We start from the raw sequence: 26,152 nt of genomic DNA, 5'->3' as shown, positions 1-26,152 counted from the left end.
GGTTAACGATGGCGACTCAGGAAATGACCCAAATGAAGGAAAAATTAAAAATCCAATTATGTATGCTCACTGTCCTATGGTTTCGTTAGCATCTGAAGTTACCACTTTTCACTCTTCTGTACAGCTTAACCATCATTCTGAAGAAGTCTAATATATTTTCCGTGGCCAGGGAGTAGGACAAAAAAAATTTCTTACCTTTCCTTTTTGGGCACTGCTTTTGAACCCTGTGCTTCCTTAGAGAATCCCCAAGAGAGAGAAGGGTCTGATATCAAGTCTTCCGCCAGATCTCCGATTGTTCCAAATTCAATTCTATGTGAAGAACTTGAGGAATCACTGGCATGATTATCATCTTTGAAAGAAAAAGGAGGTTGGGAGGGTGCGTCTGATCTCCTTCCTCGAATTTTGCTTCGTGCATGCCTGACTTCACGGTTAGTGTTTGTAGAAGAATTTGATCTGTGAGAAGTCAGAGCTGACTCATTCCTATGACTCCGCAAGACATCAATTTTTTCCTATAGAGGAATGATCGCTGCTAAATTATGAACATAAACCAAAAGATAAAAGAGCATAAGAGATCATGCAAGTTAATAAAGCAAGCTTACAGTATCTGGGAAACAAGTGTTTCTTTGGGCACTTTGCATCATCCCTTTAGAACCAAAAGCAGCGGAAGGAAAGGCCGAAACAGCAGCAGGGCGCAAAGGTGGTTCCACAAACTCGGGGTTTAAGTTCACCTGTGAAAAGTTATTTTGCCCTTGAGGTATTGATTGACTAACAGTATTCTGTGGCTTTTTGTTTTGATTCCGAGAAGGCATTGGGGGAGAAACGGACAATGAAGTACCCTGTGGCTTTGTGTTTTGAATCTGAGTAGGCGGTGGGGGAGGAACAAACAATGCACTATCCTGTGGCCTCTTGTTTTGACTCCGAGAAGGCGATGGGGGAGGAACGGACAATGCAGGTGTAGATGAAGCAAACCCTTGACATCGCTGAGCATATTGAATTGTACCTTCAGAAGCAAAAGCAAGCAAGGCTGAATCAGCGGCAGGGTGCATAGGTGGTTCCACAGACATGGCATTTGAGTTCACGTGCGAAAATTGATTCTGCCCATGTGGCAGTGATCTACTAACAGTATTCTGTGGCTTTTTAATTTGAATCCAAGAAGGCGATTGGGGAGGAGCCAACAATGAAGGTGTAGATGAAGCAAACCCCCCACGTCGCTGAGCATATTGCATCATTCCTTCAGAACCAAAAGCCAAAGCAGGTAAGGCTGAATCAGGAGCAGGGTGCATAGGTGGATCCACAATCAAGGAATTTAAGTTCACACGCAAAAATTGATTCTGCCCATGTGGCATTGATTGACTAACAGTATCCCCTGGAATCTCATTTTGAATAGAAGAGGGCAATGAGGGAGGATCGGACAATGCAGGTGTAGATAAAGCCAACCTCTGACATAGCTGAGCATACTGCAAACACCTAATATGACTGTCATAATCCCCAGTGAGGTCTACCAGAGGATTTAAAGCTTCAGAGTCTCCTCCAATACCAGTCAGGCCCATTTCCCTTAAAGCACGGTAAAAAATTTCTACAGTATTGGCGTTTATACTACGAGATGCCTCCAAAACCTTTATAACACTGAATGTTAGGGCCAAATGCCTTGCAAGAGTATTTCCAAAGAATCCACTGACCTCATCAGCAACTTTATCTCTTGGTTGCAAAAGAACTTGACCAAGCTTCTGAGCCCCATATTTCAAAGCACTACGTATTCGATAGAAGTTACCTAAACGAAGTGAAATGAAGGATATTAACTCAAAAGATAGAACTCATTTCACTTCCCTATATAAAAGCATTGTTCCATTATAACAGATCTGCTGAACATGCAATTATTTTAACTTATGCTTCTGTGCGAACATGCAATTATTTTAACTTATGCTTCTGTGCCCCCCTTCCCATTTATAAAAATATTGCTAACTCTGAATAATGGCAAAAGCTTGTGATACCTGCACTGTTCTATAGTTCCTTGGTTGCATGACCTGCTGTAATAGCTAGAGACTTGACAATGTTATGTGTAGTTTAAATGAAGAAATCTACTAGAATATATGCCTAGGTAAAAGGTGAGAAAGTGAAAGCGCATCTGTGATAATAATGAATTTTGCTTGGAAAATTTCTGCTTTCACAAGGGCAAATAAGCAGCATTAACAAGGACAGAATTAGCATTATATGCTTATAAACGAAAGAGAACAGTTGTCAAGTTGCTTTGCTTCAAAGTTCCTATTTTGCAAAAGATGATAAGAGAACGAAAAAGTAGCAAGATTGACACTATATGAACAAGCCTATGGTTTGCGCCAAAGCACCCAACAGTACATACTCAGTCACAGGTTGTACTTTTATACAGAAGACAAAACAACATGTCCTCAAAATACCTTCAATCATTGCTCAAATTAAAATTGTTTTGATTTCATTGACAAAACTGAAATTACATAAAACCAATAATCAATCCATTTCTTATAGATTCTCCCTGAAAATTGAACATCGTGAAAATATAACTAAATAAATTATTTCTGCCAAATAATTAATATCATCAGTGCAAGAAAAATCTTTACAAAATTGAGCAACCATGGTAAGTACCTTTGTTCACACTGCGCCCAAGGTTATTGTTTTCCTTCAGTGGGTCAATTATATTAAGATGCTTTCTCTGAAATGCTTTCGGTTTTGTCTCAAGGCTCTGAGATGAAATTGAAAACAATTCTTTACAATTTTTCAAAAATTCTTCACTTAGCATAAGATTCTTCAGTCTGTTTTCAGGCATCTCAACTGCAAAGAAATCAGAAAAAGGAAGGCTATAATTAATAGAAATAAATCAAAAACATAACAGAGAGAAAAGACAGAAGTCAAAGAAAGACAGACAGGCAGGCACTCAAAAACCAATAATGAATTGAAATTATCTTAAAGGTAAATCCAAAGGCATTACTTACCCACTATATCAGGAAGTGATGATATACAAACAGGCCCTTGCAAACTGATGCAATAAGTCCCCCAATCAAATTGGCCAAAATATTTCAAAAATCTATAGAGTACCTGTAAACATGCAAAGAATATAGTAAATTGAACTCGTACATGAATTTCTAGATAGTTCAAAGTGTTAAATTTTATGTAGTCAAATCACGCAAACTGCTGAACCGCTTTATCTAAAAGCTTAAGTTGTTTGAACGGGGACAAATTCTTCAACTTGTGCTCGCCAGATTCATTTTTCTATCAAAGGCCCAATATGTGAGAATTTTCATGAAGGGTGATTATGAAACTTGAACCCACGACCTCTATCCACTTTGATACAATGTTGAACCACCCATCCAAAAACTTAATCTATTAAAAAGGGTATAAAGTTATTTAATTACATTTTGTTTTTAACACAAACAATTTCAATAAACTAAACTCCTGCAAGCAGTTGTATATAATTCAGAATCAATATTGCATATCACAGGTCGTTACCTCTAAAGGGCTACTTAAGGATGAATGGAACCTATGAAATATATAGAGGACAAGAGTTTCCAATGCATATGTAGAAATTAAACCATGGTGTGCTCCAAGAATACGGCTCTCATAGTAACACCAAGCTTTTACCAGAATAATGCTACGTTTGAAGAGATGATTTTTCCCAACGAGGCAATCGACCTGCATTTAGAAACAAGTCCCCAGAATTTTGTAAGTGACTAAAAGCACACCGTGCAACTTCAAAAGTTTTTATTCATAAATAACTTGATAAAATCTTAAGAAGTGAAACAGTGTTTTAAAATATTGAGCTACTTTAGGTGGAATTACTGATGAAGTAAATACATGCATTTAGTCATCTCCTAAAACCTTTTATCCATCATCCACTCTGTCATGGTCAAATCTTCATTTGAAAATATTAAAGCGGGAAAAAACCTACATAAACAAAATAAGTATTTGTACTCATATAGTCGGACTCAGGGTTCTAGATTGCCAAGATACCAATTCCAAGACAACCAGCCAAACTCTGAAGTTCAAAAGGGACTCCACATTCCCTCGCCACCATAGGGTGGGAAGGATGATCGTTGAGTACTGATTTCAACAAAAAAGGAAAAAATAAAACGGGGAATTTTTTCGTTGTTGAGTGGCTGTAGACCAAAGGATAAGAACCAAAATTTGTTTAACCGTTATAAAGTACCTCTTGAAGATACACAAAATGATTTCTGGTTCAGCTGTTTTGGACAAACATATGATAGCCCCTGTTTGGTGGCCCTTTTTTTTTGGAAAAATATTGTTTTGAAAAGTGAATTTAAGAATGTGTAGTTAAAAACTAGAGAAAAGTTTTGAATTTACATGTAGAATATTTTATTGTGTGAATGTGTGATTGAAAATGGGTATGTAGAGAAAATAGTTGTGAAAGAATGGGAGACAAACAGGGGACAACATAAAGTGAAAACAAAAGGAAGCAAATGCATCTAGAAAGTCACATAAAGGGCATCCAAGCACACTTGGAGCAATTTTTTTACAATTCTTTTACATTTCAAAACTAAAGGGATGCATTAATTCTACCTGTTCAAGAAAACAAAGTGCATGAAGTCCACCTAACTGGTTGAAGGATATATCTATCACCATACCCCCTACAAGGCATTTCACAATTTTAACCTGTCATTGAGAAGCATAGACAATCAGTTCGGAACCTCACAGACCTGTCATAAATATCTAAAATGTAACTACATGCAAATAATCAATGTCTAGCCAAATTGATAACAATCAAAAGATGCAGCAGTTCCATAACAGCAGCTCTGCGGCGTGACATATTGTAACACTCCCCAAACAGATTGGGGATAAGTGTATAAGTTAAAAAAATCCTTAAGATTTCAAATATTCTGTCAATTGACAATCCGAGAGACGGAATCTCTTAAATTTTGTGCAATTAAATACCTCAAAAATAAGAAAATAAAAGTTTGTGCAGTAGAATCCTCTATAACCATATAAAGCATATCATCATACCCGACTTAGATAAGGACACGATCTTAACATAATAGTTGAATGGGGAGTTCAAATTGAAGATGACAAAAGATGCTGAACGGACATCTTTAGAAAGAGAAAAGGTAAATACATAATACAGAAAACCAACATCAAAATGCAACTTAAATTATCAAAATGAATATGATTCAGCAGTTGAAAGAAAATATAACACTAGTGGGATGACAGTAATATATGTTTGGCACGTGAAAATATCTTCTGGGCCATCGACAAAACTGTCATTGAATATCTGATTTGAGACTACCTCAGCATCAATCAATAGGGTATCCTTAACTTCATACTCTGCATTTTCATTTTGCTCTTCCCCCTTTAGAACAGCAAGAATTTCATGGGCCAAAGATCCCTTAATGTTAGGGCTTCTAATGATGGTCAAGTCAATATCTCCATCAGGTAAGTACGTCTTGAGTGGCACTGACCCATAGGGGAACACCTACATCATGAGAATGCCAATTAGCAAAATCAAGCCATCAAAAACTTCAATAAGTACAAGACGGGATGAAATTACAACTATAAGCATAAACATCCAGATTCCTGCAAGCCCCATTCTTTTTGATAAGATTCTCAGAACAAACATCTAGGTTAGTAACACACACACACCCCTAGAAATATGTAACCGGATGCAGAAAAATACTAACCCAATCCCAATGTTTTCAAAACCCCAAGCACATGCCTTGAGGCACACCTCATGCAAGGCATTCATGATGAGTCTCAAAGCTTATGCTTCCAGTTCCCTATGTCATGGTGGATGATGCTCCTTTATCTTTCCCTTGCTCTTTATTTGAATTGGTCATTTTCATAGTCCAAGTCATTTCAACAGTTCCTAAAATTCTTTTAAAAACATAGACAAACCTAAAAAATAACACTGCTCGTGTGAACACTGGCCTCCTATTATCAGCAGCCAACAACAAATATGCGACACGTGAATTTACTCTTAATTCTTCACTGTTTAAACCACCACCCCAATTTAATAAAGTGCAGTATGATCATGATGCATCATAATACACCTCTAAAACAGTGTAATTTCTCAAGACATAAAAATTAACAGATTAGACGTCCCACAGAACGCAGAAAATATAAACCACACTACTCATAAAATCAGTTCTTACAAATGGGTACAAAAAATTATGGAACTTCAAGAAATTAGAAAAGCTGCATCCACCTTACAATCAAGGCCATGTTTGAAGAGTCTACGAACGTAATCGACGACTCCTTTTCGCTTCTTCTCGGAATCGAGTGTTGGGTGCATATAATTCACCACTTGCCAAGCAGCTTGCTCTGCCGCGGCCCAACACTCCGCATTTATTGCCTCCGGATCAGGAGGTGGGCTCTGCCACAAACCATAACCAAAATTCATGCCGGCTTCCCCCGCGAAATCGCCGGCATTTTGATCCACGGTCTCAAAAACACCCATACTCAGTTTTTTACTTATTTGTTGTTCTTCCATGTAAAAATCAAGCAAAAGAATTAGAAGACCCGTGTATGGTTTTCACTATTTTCTACACTACAGGTGGTTTCTTGATGTTAGAAACATAAAAGAGGGGTTTAAAATTTGGGGGTTTTTTGTGAATTATTGCAACTTTAACAATCTGCTACTTACAAATACACACGTATGTATATGTGGGTGTGCTTGTCTCTGTTGGCTTTCATCTTTACAAGAAAAAATTCAGAAATGAAGAAAAAAATAGCAGGTATAATTTGGGTTGTTGGGTTCCTTCTTTGGAACTCTAGTCCTTCTTTAACCGCCTAACACGCGCACAAGCACAAACATAAACACAGTTTGTATTTTATCTTTAACGCCTCGTTTGAACCACGTTAATAGAAAAAAGAGAATGAAAAATATAGTCATTACGAGTTCTATATAAAAGATAAATTTTTAAATATAGTGATTTGATATGATAGAAAACGATCATATTTTTTATTTTAATGAGTAAATAATGGGAAACAAACGAGAGCTAAATGTGTGTGTGTTTATATATATATAGAGAGAGAGAGAGGCACACTTGTGTAACAACATAGTCATCTGGGATCTTGTTACATATATATTAAAATTTACATAATGAATTAAATAATGTCACATAACACTCTACTATTTATCAGTTTAAAATACAATCAACTTTTTTATTCAAACTTTTTTCTTCATATCATATTTTATAATACTTTATGTGCACAAGTAACAAAATTTTGTTATCTCTGAGTGGCCTGCACATAGACTCAGGCAATAAAAAAATTTTGGAGGATAAAATTTATTTATTTATTTATTATTGTAAGATATATAGTTGATTTTGCCTCAAAAATATCATGGTTGCTTTTAAAATTTAACCCAGTATTTTAAGAGAAAAGATATATCAAGTACCGATATCAACTCATTAATGAATAATAAATTTAATCTAAAATTTTATACTCACAATAAACTTACTCATCAAAAATTAATTTGACATAATATCAACACTTAGCGAAAATTAAGCACAATGCTTATCAAATTATTTTTCCTTTTTCTAATTTTCATTTACTTTTAAAAAATGACTTTATGATGTAGTTTCGATTTTTTATCGAGGAATTTTTTTTTTGGTGTAATATCTTCAAGCGACATTATAGAAGAAGTTTGAAATAGCAAAATCTCAAGTTAAGATAGAAAAGTTTTGAATTGAGATCTCCACTCCTCGATAAAGAACGCAGTTTTAATGTATGTGGCGAAACTTTTCTTGAGACATTACTTTCGCCCACCAATATCATTATGCACTTGGAAACCCAAATCGCTTAAGGGATACAATAAAGGCTAATGTTATAATTTATATGGATTGCGCATCTACGAAGACAAGTTGAAAATCAAATATTTATAAATGCCAATACTCTCGAAATTCATATTTTCACTTTGAGAATAACCAAGTATAAACAAGATTGTGAAGAGACGGAGTATGCACGTGTCTACATGGATTTTCAACTTTACACAACAGTAGGATTTATAATAATAGTTGATAAAATATAACTTTTTTAATGATTGTAGGAATTCGGACCAGCTCACGCACAACTCGACTAATCCCACGAAATTATGAATTTTATAGTCGGATACTCACCTCATTGACCTTGAATGGACTCGAATTCGTGATCACTGGTAAGCAAATCCAAGACCTGACCACTGAGTTATCCCTCCAGGTTACAATAGTTGATAAAATATGTGAACAATAAATTGATAAAAATCATGGATCATATAAAATATTTAGGCAATAGGAACCAAACAAAGGCTCCGTTCAATCTAGAAAAACTCATAACTAATTATAATGAATTGATATGAAAATACGCAAAAAACAATCCACACCAATCCGTGTTCACCTCTGAAAACTCAACAAGTGCCCAATCTAAGCACAAACCTGTCCTTTATCGACAGGCCGACCACGTTGACTCTGGACCAGTTCGAATATCAGTTTATCCATCCCAACCCATCCAATTTGCACCTCCACTCTAACGTACTTTTGCCTTGCCATACAATCAATGGCCTACTAAAATTTACGAAACAAAACCCGAGCCACAGATATAAGCCACTCATCGTGAGCCTACTCCCATCATAAAAACACAACGACCACTGCAAACAAAACACTTTACAACACACTAACCTGAACCTGGATACCTAACATCCTTACCAATACAAAATCTAATCAACCTTCAAAACACAAGTATTGCCACTCCTCATTATTATAGATGTACAAGTGATATAGAGCATGTAAAGTTGACGAGAATGCTTCTTTTAGGCTACTAACTGTTGTAGAATTAGCTCAAAATCTTCCAAAACAATATGCTTCCAAGGCCATGTTTTTGGAAGGAAAAATGAAATACATTGATTAGCACGGGATGAGATACTTCAATGTTGGAAATCACATAATCACATGGATCTTGGTCCGACAAAAAAACTGGATTAAACAATATATGTCAAAAAACTGGTTATAAGTCAAAACCATGGTAATAAAATGATTGCCATAACTGAGTTCCAAAACTCAGTAATTGAGAAGACGGAGAAGCATGTTTTAACTTTTAAGCACGGGCAGCAACCGGTGCTCCACCAGGGCGTGGCCCTTGACCTGGTTTCGGTAGATCCTCCTGCAATTAAGGAAACAAATTGAAAATTAATTTAATCAGGAAAGTAAATAAAGGTTATGGATTGAAACAACGAGAAAAATGCAGCTGATTCTAGTCTCAAATGTAAAGAAGTTGAAAATGCCCAATTAAAGATTTTACATAACTGTATTATGCATACCAGAGCCGACCTAAAAAGGGAAAGCAAAATATTCAAACCAACACTAAATAGAGCACAAACACTGGGAAAATGGCTTAAAAAGTGACCATGACACATATATTACACCTAAATTGAATGATATTATTGATTGACAAAAAGTGCAGGTATCTTAGAATCACAGCCTTTTTATGCATATCCCAAATTAAATATCTGACACTTTATGCTGTACAACATTCAGGTCTGAGGCTTAATAATCACGTCTCTTGAAAGTTTGAAGTAAATTTGAAAATCGTGTTTGGCAAAGCATCGTTCAAATAAATATGAGTTTCTGGGGAAGGAGAGAGGGAGAGAGATTGCAAGCAAAACTCAATAGACTGATTCAAGTCTCTATAGAACAATCAATTAAAAAAATGCTACTTGAAGAGGAACAAGTGGTAGATTTACTACAAGAGATTACTGGTAACTTTACAATGCAGATCAAATTAAATTGCAAAAACTTACCCTTGGACGTCTGAAGCGCTGTGGTGGCTCACGGTTCCTCCTATCAGTACGGGATCGGACCCTAACAACCTTGGAGTGAATGGCACAAGAAACACAGTACTGCATCTTCAGATATAGCTTGGGAAGGGTGTACACTTGGTAGAGAAATTAAAAGAACGCATGTATTAGATAATTTATCAGAGATTACATGGTCATTCTAAAACGCTCTAGACAGGAATAAGGAATGTGTACACGTGTCTAACAAGTAATTCAGAAAGTGGATAACTCACTGTCGAAAGCACATGCTTCCTGAACATCCCTTACAGCAGCTTGCTCAACTATGTTCCTCACGAGAAACCTCTTAATGGCTTTGTCCTATAAAGCATAGGAACAATATAAGGTACATATGATATGATGGAAGCCTCTTCATAAACTGATTCTGTAAAACTGGATATCAATAATTTATACACATTTTAAAAACTTCAAGCTTAGGCACTATGTTTAATATGTCAAAGAAACATGTGAATGAACTGACAACCAAATCTTCCCACAATTCAAGACCTACAGGGCTACAGGCAGCCAGATTTTACACAAGAGTAAATTCTATTCTCGAAGCAACGAGTGGTTATCCAAAATAAAGCAACATATGATAAACTAATCAAGTTTTCAGATGGACGGAGAAACACAGTCATCAATTAAACTATGGTGGATATTCTCCATACTCTCAAGTTAAAATTCAGTCATTAACAAGTACGTATTAGCGAAGCTACTGAACCATTAACTTAGTTTTAACAGACAAACAGTATTTAGAAAATCCAATATAAAATTCAGCATCCAATCTAATGCATCACACATAGGAAAATTGAATATTGTTTTTTTCTCGCTGAAAGATAATATCAGCAAATGCAATTTCATTTTTCCTACGCAAATAAAAACTACAGATGAAATAAATAATTAACATAAGCATCAGATCTGTCACGAATTTCATTCCTTCTTTACGAATTTTTGTTCCGCTTAAACAAAACATTCATGTAGTTGAAACTAAAAAGTACCTTAGGGCAGCACTTGCCACAGTTTGAGCAGCGAATGAAATTAACGTGTCCACGGCCATGCTTGTTGCGTCCTCCGTTCCTCCGCTTGAATGTCTGCAAATACATACAAAAAAATAAAGAAAAACTATAGGGAAATAAGAAAGTCGTTAAACAATTTTTCTGATAAATTAAACGTAACATTTACCATTGTCGATTGACTTGTAGGTTTTCGCGCACTTCAGAGAACTGATGAGAGAAAAATTCACAGTTCGTGGAAATTTATGTGAGGCTTATTCTGAAGCCCTAGAGTCCATTGGGCTTGTTCATCAAGTCGGGTATGGTTCGGTTTAGTAAAGTTATTTATTATAGCAATAATTCATTTTATTTTAGTACAAAAAGTATGAAAATTTTTAATGGGCAACTTATAAAAACAACCTTAAAATCAGGGTCCTTTGAAAAATCGTATGAAATATTTTTTAAAAGTAAAAAATACTGTATAAAATTAAAAAAGTGATACAATGTCACTTCTTGTAAAAATTGTGTCATTTTTTTTTAAAAAACTGATACAATATCACTTTTAAAAGTTTAGTATCACTTTTTATTAAAAAATTACATATAATATCACTTTTATTAAAAATTAATGTTTTGTCACTAAAAAAAGTGATAGAAATTTCAAAAAGACTATAAGACAATTAAAAAAAAGTAACAAATACTAAAAAAAGTGACAATTACTTTAATAAGTGACAAAGATTCAAAAAAGTGACAGAAATTTTTTAAAAATGACTAATTTAAAAAATTGACAACTTTAAAAAAGTTACACAGATTCAAAAAAGTAACAGAAATTAAAAAAAAAAGGTAACAAACATTCAAAAAGTTACAAAATTCAAAAAAAAAATGATACAAATTCAAAAAAGGTAACAAACACTCAAAAAGTGTCAAATACCTATTGAATAATTAGCATCTATTTTACTTTATTAAAAGTTTTGGTAGAGAAAAAAATGATAGAAATCAATGAGGTGACTAAAAAAGACAAAAATTCAAAGAAAAAAATAATGAAAAAAAAACCAATGAAAAATATTGAAAAATGTGACAAAAAATTCAAAAAAGTGACAGAAATTTAAAAAGAATGACACATTAAAAAAGTTACACAAATTACATTGTGATAAACCATATCTTTTGCATGTAGCAAATAATAATAATAAAGGTTGAATCTTACGATTTGTCAAAGCATTAAAAAAATTTATCGTGTATCCAATACATATAATAAGAAAAGGGAGAAACGAACTCAAGAGTTCCACAAAACCAATGTTGTGCTTCCCCTTGTGATTGGGAGCAATGTCATCACGCATTTGCGGCCATCCATTCCAAGAGCCAGAAAAGACAATCGCTGTTTTGCTTTCCCTTGTTGGTACGGATGCCAATGTCAACATCATACTTCATTGGGGAATCGTGTCATAGAAATCAATGGCGAGGATGCTAGAAAGTGCGGCTTTATTAATAGGCTGCAGAGAAGATAACATAACAAAAGCAATCCCGCATTCCAATCAATAATTTAAGATTAATCCAAAGAGAATTGCACCAGGTACACTTAAGTGCTCACTTGATGATCAATTCTCGAGTCAGCAGGGAAGTCTGAAGCTGGTTGGTGAATGTTCCATGAGTATGACCAGCAATTGCACAAGCTGTTAGAGACGACTTATAAAAAGGATTATGTAAAGGTTGGTTTTTGATATATTTGTTTGACCAGTTTTAACCCGTAAGAGCGTGATCAAAACACAATTTATATGAATGAAAATTTGGATAGAGTTTCGGTATAAAAATTACGCAAAACAAGGATTAAAAAGGAGTAGAAATAGAGAATAATCCAAGGCGAGACGTTATCGCTTTCCTTAAGATAAATTGCCCCACTACGGTGCTCACGGTGAATGACACTTGTCTCCCAAAATACAATGGATTCACAACTTGTGGTAACAGCATTTCAAACCACAAGAAACAGACGAACTTTTGACAGAATTTCCTCTCTACAAAGGAAATGTATGAAATGCTACAAAATTAGAAAGAGGAGAATTGCAAGAGGAGAATGAATGTTCAATGCAATTGGTGTATCCAAAACCATATCCATAGGATTCTATTTATAGATGTAGAAAGGGTGCAAATGAAGTAGTATAGGCCAAAACATGCATCCTTTCAAAAAAGTTGCAACACTTGGCCAAAACCAGCACCTTTTGAAAAGTTGCAACACTTCAATTCTTCCAACTTTGGTCCGTAATTTCTTATTCATCCAAAATTGGTTTCGAGATTCCAAATATACCACGACGAGTAGAATAAGTTGGTCTATTTACTTTTGTAATTTGACCATCGGATCAAGTCCGAATATTTGATCGAAGTTGACACGTAGTCACACCTTTTCATTTTCCATTTTTACACACCTTTTCATTTTTCAATTTTTACACACCTTTTCATTTAATATTTGAACCAATTTCTACAATCCCCTACATGAATGAAAATTCAGGTACGTATATACAAATGCGATGATATGATGCAATGTAGAGAGGGTGCGAAAAAATACTGCATCAGGGATGGTGACTTCTGGCCTTGAACCTCCCTTAGTGAAATATTATCGGACTTACTCAGCTAATTGGTGAACCATAGGTCTCGAATCACTCAGCCTTTGGTGTAAGTCAAGACAACAGTACTTACACAGATATCTTCCCTATTCTGTACTTAGTTCTCATGACTTGGTTCATTTTGGCCCTGAACCCTTCTTGGTTTCATAAGTGTTTAAAGAATTCAAACCTTAAACAATGCTTATCGAAGCAGCCCCACTTCACACTTACATAGGTGACCTCCTATTAAGAGTATTCTGCCATACTCTACTTGACTTAATCAAAATATAGGAATCATTAAAAGATAATTTTAGCCTTTATTTACTCTGCAAAAAGCACTTTAGTATCATAGGAATGAGTTAGGAATTCTAATTTCTTAAGTCCTTCATGGAATTTTCACAACTTAGTTGTCTCTTTGAACCAAGATCTTGGGATCTCCAGTCAACAAGGTAGAGTTACCATTGCAAAAACTCTTACGTAGTAGGCTTTAATCTCATTCCTCTCGATAAGCAACGCATTTGATCTCTAGGCAAACTTTTTGTCAGTGGATTCGCAATATTCTCCTTTGATTTCACATAATCTATGGAGATAACGTCATTTGAGATCAGTTGCTTAATGGTGTTGTGTCTACGACGAATATATCTAGACTTCCCATTATACGTGGTGCTTCGAGCCCTTCCAATTGTTGATTGACTATCACAATATATATTGATCACAGGTACTGGCTTGGGAACATGGAACATCTTCTAAGAAATTTCGAAGCCATTCTGTTTCTTCTCCAGCTTTGTCCAAAGCAATAAACTCAGATTCCATCGTTAATCGAACTATGCACGTTTGCTTTGTTGATTTCCATGATACAGCAGCTCCACCAATGGTGAAAGCATAACCACTAGTGGACTTGGAATCCTTCATATAGGATATCTAATTCGCATCACAATATCTTTCTAGTACCGTAGGATATTTTGTGAAGTGTAATTCATAGGTTAAGGTATACTTCAAGTACCTTAAAGCCCTCGTCAAAACCTTCCAATAATCACAGTTTGGATTACTTGTAAATCTACTAAATTTATTCGCCGCAAAGCAATATCCGGTCGAGTGCGGTTTGTAAGATACATAAGACTGCCAATTATTTGTGGATATCTTAGTTGTGATATGCTTTCTCCCGTATTCTTGACTAAGTGCATACTCGGATCAAGAGGAGTTCTTGCAGGACTTTCTTCAAACACGTCAAACTTCTTAAGTACTTTTTTCTATGTAGTGAGATTGTGAAAGTACAATTTCATCTTACATTCTAGAGATTTTAATCCCTAGGATTACATCTGCCACACCCATATCTTTCATATCGAAGTACTTTGTTAGCATCTTTTTGGTGTTAATCAACATTTCGTGACTATTGCTCATTATTAACATGTCATCTACATATAGACAAACAATTACATAGGCATACGGTATATGTTTAATATATACACATTTGTCACGTTCGTTGATCTTGAATCCATTTGACAGCATTGTTTTGTCAAACTTTTGGTGCCATTGTTTAGGAGCCTGTTTTAATCCATACAAAGATTTAACAAATTTACACACTTTGTGTTTTTGGTTAGAAGAAATGAACCCTTCAGGTTGCTCCATGTAAATGCCCTCTTCTAACTCACCGTTTAGGAATGCTGTTTTTACTTCCATTTGATGAATCTCAAGATTGTGTATTGCAGCAATTGCAATTAACAACCTTATCGACATGATTCTAGTCATAGGTGAGTAGGTATCAAAGAAATCAAGTCTTTCCTTTTGCCTATATCCTTTAGCAACCAATCTAGCCTTATATTTATCGATGGATCCGTCAGTTTTCAATTTCTTTTTGAACATCCATTTGCATTCTAAAGACTTGTTACCGGGAGGTAAATCAACCAACTCCGATGTATGGTTTTACATTATAGAATCTATCTCATTATTAATAGTTTCTTTCCAATGCGGTGCTTCTGGTGTAGACATTGCTTCATCGAAAGTCTTTGGATCCTCCTCTACCATAAAGGTTAGAAAATTTGGGCCAAATGTCTTGGAAGTCCTAGTCCTTTTACTACGCCTTGGTTTTTCCTCATTTGAAATTCTATTGGTAGTTTCATATGTTCTCTTGTTAGAACAAAGACACACAAATTTATCTTAAGATGAGCACTATTGTACCGTGTGAACTTCAAGACAGCTCTCTGACCATATGGTTTGGCAGACTGAACGATGATGTCTTGAGGATTCTCAATAGTAACAATAACCCTTGCGGTCATCATAAGCTTTTCCCATGCTTTTCCTAGGTTAATGATTTAAATTCCTACAAAGATGAACAAAAAACAAAAATGACTATTAACAACTGGAGAAGAAACTGGAATATGAATACTAGAGACTCCCGAAAATCCTAACACGAGAAAAATATATGAAATTGAAATTGACAACAATAAGCAATTTAGTTATAGTTTCATTTTTAGTTAATAAAAAGAAAAACTCAAACTAGGCGACCTAATTTTCAAATGTCATAATTCAGTCTCCAGGTAATAAAATAACATACTTAAAGAAACTTAATTACAATTACAACAATACTAACTTAATCTCAATTAAAAATATAATCAAAAACACGAAAACAATCCATTTTTTTCTCGAGAATAACAACAGGTATACGCTTAGCACATACGCAGGAGCGAATCCAGGATTAGATTCAAGATCGGACTATAAAATTTCAAACAGGCTAATACCAACGACAAAAAAAGCCTTAAAAAAATAAATTCTTGGCTTTGGGGGGACTACAGCCCAGCTTAGTCCCCCCTTACATCCGGCCCCTGCACATACGATAAACAAAATCATCAAATCGAAATAAACAAACTCAAACAGAAAAACTAGAAATATCAAGAGAACTTTAAAAATCAAATAATTTATGAAACACATGGGCTATATAGTTTAATAAAAATGGAAAAATTCAAACTACAGTTTATGATTGACGAAATAACGGAATTGCTGCAGTTACCCATTAGAATTTGTGGGTGAAGATGGAGCCATTTTAGAGGACGATCACTTTGGTTGGTGAGAAAGTCATAACAAAATGAGAGGTGTGATGAAGCATACAAGGAATTAGAAAGAGGAGGAATTGATAAAATTTTGGTTGAAGAAAGAAAATTGGAAGGCGATATTATGAAAAATGGAGATGAGAGTGCGGTGGCTGAGGTTCTGGTGTGACTGGGGTGGAATTTGTGTATGTCGATTATGATATGGAGAAAGGAGATGAAAGTATTAAGCGAGAAAGTTTTTAGATATAAATCTAATTTGTTATTTTTTCAGCGTAAAGAGCCTAATTTCGTCATTTTCAATTTCAATAAGGGCCCTACACTTTTGCAAGTGAAAAGTCGAATTTATATATGAGAAACACGGCCTTAGAAAATATAATTTGACATGATAGACGAAATTAAAGATGGAATAGAGACACGATACTAGATTGTGTACGTTAGATTTGCAACTTGTCCATGTGGATCGTTTGCTAATTAATTATCAATTTCTAAATCTTGATCTAATCACCTATTTATTGGAAGTGAATACATTTTTATATTCATAAAAAACATTATTAATCCTTGTATAATTTTCATCTAAATTAAAATTAACAATCAATTTTAATCATATATTTCATAGGTTCCATAACTTTTCAATTAGCCATTTCATTAACTTTTATCAAAATTACTAAAAATCTAATTTTAATCCACACCAAACAAAGGCTAATTACTTGGCTCGTGTCAGGTTACGATTACGAATTTGGTACGACGACAATCAACCTTAAAGAACATAACAATCATCACGGTGTATTAAACTAAGACAATCATCTTCGATGGATTGAAATTAAAATTAATATTGAATTTTCTTATACTATTCAAATAAATGAGACCTATACTCGAGTAGATATAATTCAGATCATATCTTTTGAATTAATTGAATTTCATTAACCTGTATTTCATACTCAAAGCTGCAACTTCTTCATTTGTTTCATAAGGGAAAATTTATCAAAGAAAATATCAAGGATTCTTTTCTAAGATACGGATATGGATATGGAAAAACAATACCAGTGAAATTATCAATTCTATTGGGAAGCCTAGTTTATACAAAACTGCTCCATCAAAGGACAATTTTAAGATCCGATACTAACAAATAGAAGTTTAATCCTTTCATATGCATAAACTCTTGATCTGCCAAGCATGGAAATCCGTGCAGCGAAATCTTCATTGCTGGAAAAGCTTCGCCCATATATTTTGAATTGTGTTATGAACTCAGACAGAGGAAATGTTATGCTTGCAGGTCCTTGGCTGAATTCCATCCAGTGCCTCTTGGAGCACCTTCGGTTAAAATGCCTCCTTCACTTTCAATATTAATCAGAGGATCGGATTCACTTTCCTTGGCCTTCAAACATAAAAAGGAAGAAAGCATTAGCACATCGATTTTCTAAGTGAAAACTGCACTGTTAGCTTTCGACCATTGCCCAGGAAACAAGTTGGTTATCAACCTTCTGATTCATTTGCACAATTCCTGTCCAAGTCTCTATTAAATGGACATATGGCCCTAACGTTCAACTATTGAAGCTAAGATTTTACTTCGCAACTTGGGCTAGTGCCCATAAATTAGAAGTCGTGCATGTTTTCATGAGCCACAAGACAATTTTACAAAAAATTGGATGCTTTCTGTCGTTGGGGTGGATTCACGTGCAGCTATAATTAAAGGTTGGTGCCAACTTGCCACTCGAACAATAGAGGACCAATGAAACAATTTTTCCATTTTCTAAATATAATGAAAAAGCAGCAACATTATGAGAGAGGATGAATAATATTAGACGAGAAGTATTGCAAGTACCTGAGACAATTGTGCTGCTGCTTCATCAGCAGCCTTTTGCTGGCTTTCAACTGTGCAATAATAAGAATAAAGTACCATCCCAACAATTGCAACCAAGATCCCTAGAAGGTTTCGCCAGCTAAAGGGGTCGTGTAGGAGAACATAGCCAAAGGCCAAAACAAGGCATGTTTTTAGATGTCCTAGGACTTGATAAGTGACTGGTGATGTTTTCCCAATTACCAGGAAGGTACTGAAGTTCACGGAAACTGATATTAGGCAGGAAAGGACAATAAATGCCTGTAATAAAAAACAATAAAGTTAACGCGCTATGCTGCCTGTAACAGTTGAAAGGAATTGAGTTTCGATCTTCACCAGCACTTGAGGGGTATAATTGAAAGCAAATACATTCTGATTCGTCAGAAACCCATCCAGAAATGGTCCAGTAATGAATAGAGTGATTGCTTGATATGGACAAGATTGATACAGGAGTTGGGTTGACGAAACCTTGAACTTTTTCTGAATAGTATTTGTCATCTGAGTGTATTCAGTTAAGATCTCAAATAGTTGCGGGCCAAATCTATGTAACAAACTGCTGAAATTTCAGTATCTGAACAGCTTGAAAAGTTAAATGACAGAACATTTTTCTTCTTGAGAAAAATGGTCTAAAAAGAAGCATGCTTGATCGGGAGAGAGGGAGGTGGGGCGAGGGAGGGGATATGTTATTGCAGAGAACAGATGAGGATACAATTTGTGCAATGCAAGTTGTAAGAACCGCAAACAGAGACAAGATGGAACCCAGAAAATTTAGCTGCAGATCAGTCACTGTTGCGATTCCAACCCCCACGAGAAGAATAGTAAGTGAAAGCTGGACATTCCTACTGCAAATGGTAGTGAAGAACGTGTTAGCAGTCAAACTTCAACATAAATGCATGCACAAAAATAGATTTAAATTCTGGAATATGTAGGAAAAAAGCAATCTATATGTATCAAATAAAGCTTAAGTTGAAGGAGCTTAAGGCATTAGAACAAAAATTAAAGAAACACTGTCCGATCTATAATCGAACTATGGACAGTTGCCCTTCCAAAACTTGGAACACGGGATTGTTTTTTATTTTAGATCCAACTTGAATCTCTTCAGTCATGTTCATCGATAACAAGAAAACTATTTGAGATTCATAGCTTACTTCTCAATAATTCTCTCTCTTTGGATCAAATAAAGGCCACAGCATAAAAAATGTAGAGCAGTTTTGATGAGGACATCATCTATTTTATTTTTAGTTGGACTTTATTTTATTTTGTGGACTTTATTTATGTTTTAGATTTTTATTCATGTAATTGGGCTTGTATTGGCCCAAATCCATTCTAGTTAGGTTTTTAGTCTACACTATTTAAACCTAATTGCGATGTAATTTCAGTAGTTGATGAATGAATAATATTTTGGGGCTTATGGCGAAATTTCCCCTCTTTCCCGTTCTTCCTCTTCCCCTAGTTTTTTCTTCTTCCATCCCTTCCCCTGATTTCTTCTTCCTGATTCATTGATTTTCACTTTCTTCATTAATTTTTCTATTGGTGCTGCATCAAATTTGGTATCAAAATCGAATCTTGGGTATTTCCTCTCATACAATCCAAAATTTCTTCTTATTTTCTTCCCAAAATTTGTTGGAACAGCACAATTGAAAAAGATTTAGCATAAAAACAGCATTTTTCATTTTTTTTAGTTCTCTGTCTCTGTGAAAAAAAAAAATTGTGTGTACTGTTCATGGTACTATTCACACCCGAAAAATTCAATTTTCGTATTTTTCTTTCCCAAAAAAAAGAGAGAGAGATATATATACTGTTCACGGGGGAAAAATTCAGTTTTAGTATTTTTCATCATTTTCTGCCAAATAAAAATAAAAAAAATCAATTTTAGCATTTTAGACGTTTGTTGCTGTTAAGTGCTGTTTCACAAATTTTCAATCCTAAGAACCTAATCCAAATATACTCACAAATATATTCCTTTTATCCCTAGCCAAACCCATGCAGCTCAATAACCCCTAAAACCCAATTAACTCAACCCATTATCCCTTCCATACACAACCCACTTCCCATCATAATCATCCAACCACTTACTCCTAGCCCAATTCCAACATCTCAAAAATAACCCAACCCATTACTTGAATTAAAATAAATCAGTCCACTTAACACATGTTATCACATCCCATTTAATACATAAACGACTAACAATAGGGATCAATTCCACTTGCCCGTCAGTTATAACTCAACGCACAACAGAGCCAGAGCAATAACCAGTATAAATCACAATCAACAGGGAGTGACTTTTAGAGTGGAAGACATCTACAAAGAAGGATAGGACACAAGCATAACTGGGGTCCACATTTCAGAAATTCAAGCAACTAAATAACAGGGAGTCCTTAATCTCTATTTAGTATTAGTTTATACTACTACTTCATTTTTAAAATTACATCAATTAAAATTTTGTGCTGTTGTTACCTTAACAATATTAGCCTTAACCACACTTTATCAGAATCATTGAATGACTTAACTCCCATTGGTTCCCCATTTACCCCGCGTGAGATTTTGATTCATCATTTGTAGACTTGCTTTTAACCCCTCAATCTATTTCAAGTGATTAAGTCTTTTAATTAGTGTTTAACCCTTACTTTGCTGTTTTACATATATCAACAATATTAATTTGCAATATTTGGATTTGCTTAGTCCTCCAAATTTAAAATTAAAAAAAAAATAAAAATGGTTCGGGTTATTTTTCATTGCTTACACTCATTGTTCATTGATCTCTCTATTGCATGTCATTTAGCTACTAATATAGTGCATTCATAGTGTTTGACTGGCCGTCTTGTCACTTCTAGTTTCTGTACCTAACATGGACCATTTACAATTTGATGCACTCACTCAACAAATAGCAGCTATCCAAACCCAAATGACTGCTACTCTTGAAGAGAGAAAGGCCCTCTCTGCTAATTTGAACAATTTTAAGCAAATTCCTCTTTTGATCGACGTTGATAATTCTGAAGTATCCCATCATAGACATTATCGTCTTCGACAAGGAGATCAAAAATATTTTAAATACGATCGTAGTGATAGGGAACAACTTTGTCGACGAGAACGAGCCTATGACCGTCACGGTACTCATTCTCTTCCTCATCATAAGGAGAGTTTCTTTAGGGACACTAAATTATACACTTCTACTTTTGATAGTTGCTTAGATTTTGAAATTTTTACTCAATGGACTACTCTTAAACAAGGGAATCGATTAGTGACTGACTATATTGCAAACTTTGAGGAATTTCGAACCAAATGTCATGTCATCGAGGATGAGACCACAACTGTGAGTAGCTTTAGTCAAGGTCGAAGAGATGATCTTAGGCGTGAGATTTTCTTTCGAGGTGTCACTACTCTTGATCACGCTTATTCTTTAGCCAGAGATTATGAATTGACTATTAGCACTCTATATGAAAAGCGCGATCACCATCGTTCACCCATGCCATTAGCGCCACCTCGTCATAAGTCTATCATAGAGCCTTTCTCGTCCAATGTTCCTCCCATTTGGGAAAATAAGTGTAAAGGTTATGATATCCTAAGACCTTCTTCTTTGTATCGAAGGCGTAGTGATATTCCCCCTTTCGTCTCATCAACACCACCTTCTCCTATTAAACCCCTTCTAGGTTCTCTCCCATCTAATGCTCCTCTTCTGTTGGACAATAAAGGTCAAGATTTTGAAACTTTAATAACTTCTTCTCATTTGCAGTGCTTCAACTACAAGGACTTTGGCTACATCTCTTTTGAATGTTCTAATCAAACCTTATTCATTGAAGAACAAAAGAATATGAGAGATGAGTGATTAGAAAATCAAATCTACGAACCTAAACTTCAAGAATTTGATGAATTGGATGACAGTGAGGACACCCCCTTAGATAGTATTCGGACTTTTCCTATGACTCTAGGTATTGTACCCCTTGTTCCTAATACCTCTCAGTCAAATGTTGTGTGTTCTACTCTTATCCCACCCAAGGGTATTGATGATTTGGGTAATCATGCTCTTTGCAAGAAAACTCTGGGAAATTGGAATGCTGCATCAGGTTTGCTATGCATCTACCCGTAGACACTCGCCAAGAGCAACTTCTACTAGAATTAGTTTCGAGGTTAATTTGAAAAATAGTTGAAACATAATGAACACAAAATAAAATTACTTGAGTTCACTAGACATTCAATTATCCACGAAGGAATAGCAGTTTAATCTCTTTTCATCTTCCACGAGGGCTTCTGATAGGCCACCTATCCAAATTAAATACCAAAGACGCAAGGGTAGGGTAAAGGCAAAAAAGAATAAACAACCAGCATGTGCTCACAACAGAATCGGTTAGTGGCTAGTATATAAGCAGAGAAAGAGGGTGGTGATGGGGTCTGAAAAAATCAGGAGAACTGGGGAGAGCCTAGAACTCTCAAAAGTCCAATTATCCATTTCTTTATTGTCATTTACATTTCAATATAATTCCAACTTTTGTGAGAATAGGAGTCTGCACTTGATGGCATTACAGAATTATTCCAATAGAGAAATATATTGAGCTTGCCTTGCTGTTTTCTATTATTTATTATTTTAATTGCTTTGATATCCTTGATTCAGCTCACTGGTTTGCCTTGGCAACAGGGTCTAAACAGCTTCTCCAGACGTAAAAAAGGGGGGGAAAAAAAGACAAGACTATCAAGAGTCCAAGGTCCAAATGACATTAAGCACAATCAGCTTACAATTATACCACTTACTCCATATAAGAATCACCAAAATCAATATACTAACTTAAAATGTAATTCTTTGTCAAGTTGAAACTATAAATTTATTATCGCATTTCATCAATACACACGCACGCGCTATGCACTTTAATATGGTTATTATATTTTTTTCTTTCAATAAACAGAAACCTAATACATCTGTACAAGAACAGATATACACAAGCAAAAAAAGGTCAAAATATAATTGAATCAACAAGAAAGGACATTTGCCCAAGGCCAACGGCCAATCTTGCATTGCCCCCTTTTGTTTTTAGATTGTAAAAACAGTTTACCAAGATAAAATCTGGAATCAAACCGATGGCGAAGATCTAACCTGAATATTTTCCTGAAGAAAATAGTCTCTAAAAGAACCGTGCAAGGGATTATGGCCAGTTTTGTCATCTACAAAGCAAGAACCATAAAATATAAACGTCGAGAAACTGCAACTCAGATGAAACAACAGAATCTGTACAAGTTTTACTGACATGAAATTAATCGAGATAATTGTCAGAGTAGAACCTCCAACCTTATTGACCAAATGACAGGTCAAGTTCCAATATGCATTATCTAAATGAAATCATCCTGGTAGATAATAAGATACTAACTAGAGAAACGACAATTAAAGCAATTAGATACTTGGACTGCATGACATCAAAGCAAATGCTTCTCTATCAGGCAACTATTTCAAGATATAAGGATCTACAGAGGTTGGGGTTGGCTCTAAGTTACTTGGATTTTCTAACTCTCTAGATAGGTCTTGTGCCTGCAACAAAACCTTTATCCAATCCCTTGAGTGGATTGGATAGTCTACAATGACTCTATGATACTCCAAAAATGAACATCACTGAACTTGGACATTGAATTTTATTTGATACTCCTGCCAGATTTCAAGCAACATAGCCTTAGGGCTCGGATGAGAGATAAAGGAATTTAATTTCAGATCTGCCCAACTTATAACTATAAAACTGACCGTGAACGTCAGTCTATTATTTTTGAAGGGACAAAAGCAAAAAAATCTCCTATTATTCAACAAAAAAAATTGAGAAATCTTAATGATTTGGAAACTTACTTTCAAGTAGGTTGCAAAACCTAACCTGATAAAAACCAACAGAATTGAAACCCAGGCTAAGATTAAGAAGTCCAATAGATGTCCCATTCAGGATGCCAAATCCCATGACAGCTCTTGGATCAAATGGCTTGTGCTCGAACAATTTCATCCATCGGACAACATGAAGAGAACAAAATGTGACAAGAAGATGCCAACTCGTTAAGGTCGTAGCTGAAAAAATCACAGTGGATCCAGAGAACCAAAATCAACAGGTTAAAGAATTAAGAAAATTCAACTAAACCACAATGGTCTTACAAATCATCAGGGGAAAAAAAAAAGCAGGAATAGATGCCACAGTTAAAGTTATGATGATTTCCCAACAACTAACTGAGTTTTTAAAATACCGAACATAAAATTCTAATGACAACAAACTCAATAGCTTATAAGTTATGACTAACATCATATAAGGCTTTTAGAAGAACTGAGAGAGATGTTACGCATGCTTCAAAATTATCATTCTAGACTTTACATAACCTTGCTTAGATGCTAAAATAGAATCTTTGAGAAATAAGCTTGCTTCAACAGAAAATTTTGAATAATAAATCAATGAACACCTTGACATCATCATATTCCATATCATTCAAAAGGAGAGGGTGAAATTCATTACTATCTGTTTGCATTTTCTTAGAACGTGTTGCTTATTAAGGATGCAATTTCTTTCTAGAACATGCCTATCTCACTTAATAGGAATAAAATGTAGACTGCAGAAAATCATGGCCAAGGTTTTGTCACCATTTTAAAGCACGACTTCTGTAACTGCGAAAGAATTGCTCATAAATGTTAAACACATGGACATTGATATAAACTTTAATAAAGTTTATTTTAAAGATTTTCCTACTTCTTAGCCATACTCAAACATATCACAGAGGCAATTGTCAGTCTAATGAATGTCAGCAAGACACAGGACTCAAATCTCAGTTTAAGAAAGCAAGAACCAACTTGAAAATAATACTAGGTCTAGTTTTCCGAGAACATTTTCGTTTTTCAGAATAAAAAGTTATCGAACTGCCCCTCCCAAGAACCTACAAAAGTCCATCATTATAATTCTCTGATACTCGTGAGCCCCTCCATTAATTTGCGTGTGGTTCTCACTAATATTTACTTGAAATCATAGTGAAAGTACCACCCAAAGAGTTGGCACTACCTGCGAGGCTGTTTTGCCATATTAAGATAAATTTAATAAAACACTGTAAGATGTCATGAGCCCCAGATTTCTTTATTTCTTTAAAATGGTGCCTGGTTTACCAAAGAATGTTAGAAGAAAAATGAGAATATGATAAACAGTTACACCATGCTTATGAAAACTTCCAAATTGTTATGCACATAGAGTTGCATAATTTGTGTTTTATTTAAACGATTTTGTAACCTTTCAACAGAGTTAGGTTAGGATCCTTTATTTGGCCCCCGTTTGGCCCCCATTTTCGGAAAATGAAAATGAGTGGAATAGTATTTTTTTGAAAAAAAGTGGTTGAAAAAGAAGGAAAAGTTTTTTATTTACGTGTAATATTATTTTATGGATGATTGTGTGATTGAAAATAGGAGAGAGAAAAATGGAATGTAATGTAATGAAAATTAATGGGGGTCAAACGGGAGCTTAATAAAGTCAAAAATAGAAACAAAGTATATTACCAAATTTGAGAAGAAAAAAATGATCATTCATTAAACCATGATGTTTTAAAAGTCAAGCATAGTTCTGAAAACATGCACGGGTATGCAAGTATCCAAATAACAGCATTAGCACATTTTACAATTTAAACCAACTAATAATATAAATAGCACATGAGAAACAACTGCCCCCTAAGTTAAGCCTGCTAGTCAATCTATCATGTGAAATTTTCATTTTAGAGAGAAACAAAACCCATTTGGTCAACTCCTTGATGCCAGTCCGTGCTTGCTGTCATGCTGGCAAAAACAGGGGTTGATCGAGAGATAGTTCGAGGACATACAACATAGGCCTCAATAAAGCCAAACAAGACTAGTCAGACCCTTCCCTGTCAGTCGTCATCTGCTTTACCTGCCCCCCCCCCCCCACCCCTCT

General features: G+C 35.1%; 3 protein-coding genes across 7 annotated transcripts in view; all 3 read right to left on the bottom strand.

The window, feature by feature from the left end:
• LOC111369723 overlaps positions 1–6,780 on the bottom strand; it is a 9,973-nt gene extending 3,193 nt beyond the window's left edge. Inside the window, exons 1-8 of one of the 5 annotated variants that reach the window (XM_022991350.1) lie at positions 6,185–6,780; positions 5,270–5,455; positions 4,549–4,641; positions 3,481–3,663; positions 2,967–3,069; positions 2,620–2,805; positions 600–1,771; positions 196–509 (exon numbers count right to left, since the gene is read on the bottom strand). In XM_022991350.1, the coding sequence (XP_022847118.1) occupies positions 196–509; positions 600–1,771; positions 2,620–2,805; positions 2,967–3,069; positions 3,481–3,663; positions 4,549–4,641; positions 5,270–5,455; positions 6,185–6,469 (2,522 nt within the window). In that variant the 5' untranslated portion in view covers positions 6,470–6,780. Of the gene's footprint in view, positions 1–33; positions 527–599; positions 1,772–2,619; positions 2,806–2,966; positions 3,070–3,480; positions 3,664–4,548; positions 4,642–5,269; positions 5,456–6,184 lie in introns of those variants that run through there. The other 4 variants (XM_022991351.1, XM_022991355.1, XM_022991353.1 and 1 more) reach the window with 4 other exon arrangements.
• A 1,904-nt stretch (positions 6,781–8,684) lies between these two features.
• LOC111369722 (40S ribosomal protein S26-3-like) lies at positions 8,685–11,104 on the bottom strand. The gene is made up of 5 exons (XM_022991349.1): positions 10,970–11,104; positions 10,786–10,878; positions 10,024–10,108; positions 9,755–9,888; positions 8,685–9,117 (listed from the first exon to the last, which is right to left on the bottom strand). The coding sequence occupies exons 1-5, from the start codon at positions 10,970–10,972 to the stop codon at positions 9,052–9,054; spliced, it is 381 nt and encodes a 126-aa protein (XP_022847117.1). The 5' UTR covers positions 10,973–11,104; the 3' UTR covers positions 8,685–9,051.
• A 6,219-nt stretch (positions 11,105–17,323) lies between these two features.
• Positions 17,324–26,152, bottom strand: part of LOC111369720 (UDP-xylose transporter 3-like) — a 12,304-nt gene continuing 3,475 nt past the window's right edge. Inside the window, exons 3-8 of the mRNA XM_022991348.1 lie at positions 24,101–24,285; positions 23,341–23,408; positions 18,964–19,096; positions 18,591–18,752; positions 18,240–18,515; positions 17,324–17,792 (exon numbers count right to left, since the gene is read on the bottom strand). Of these exons, the coding sequence (XP_022847116.1) occupies positions 17,679–17,792; positions 18,240–18,515; positions 18,591–18,752; positions 18,964–19,096; positions 23,341–23,408; positions 24,101–24,285 (938 nt within the window). The 3' untranslated portion in view covers positions 17,324–17,678. The remainder of the gene's footprint in view (positions 17,793–18,239; positions 18,516–18,590; positions 18,753–18,963; positions 19,097–23,340; positions 23,409–24,100; positions 24,286–26,152) is intronic.

Source organism: Olea europaea, chromosome 20 (genome assembly GCF_002742605.1).
Source record: "Olea europaea var. sylvestris chromosome 20, O_europaea_v1, whole genome shotgun sequence".
NCBI classification, from domain to species: Eukaryota; Viridiplantae; Streptophyta; class Magnoliopsida; order Lamiales; family Oleaceae; genus Olea; species Olea europaea.
The sequence above is the reverse complement of the archived record's forward strand: the minus strand, read 5'-3'. Positions and strand labels throughout refer to the sequence as shown.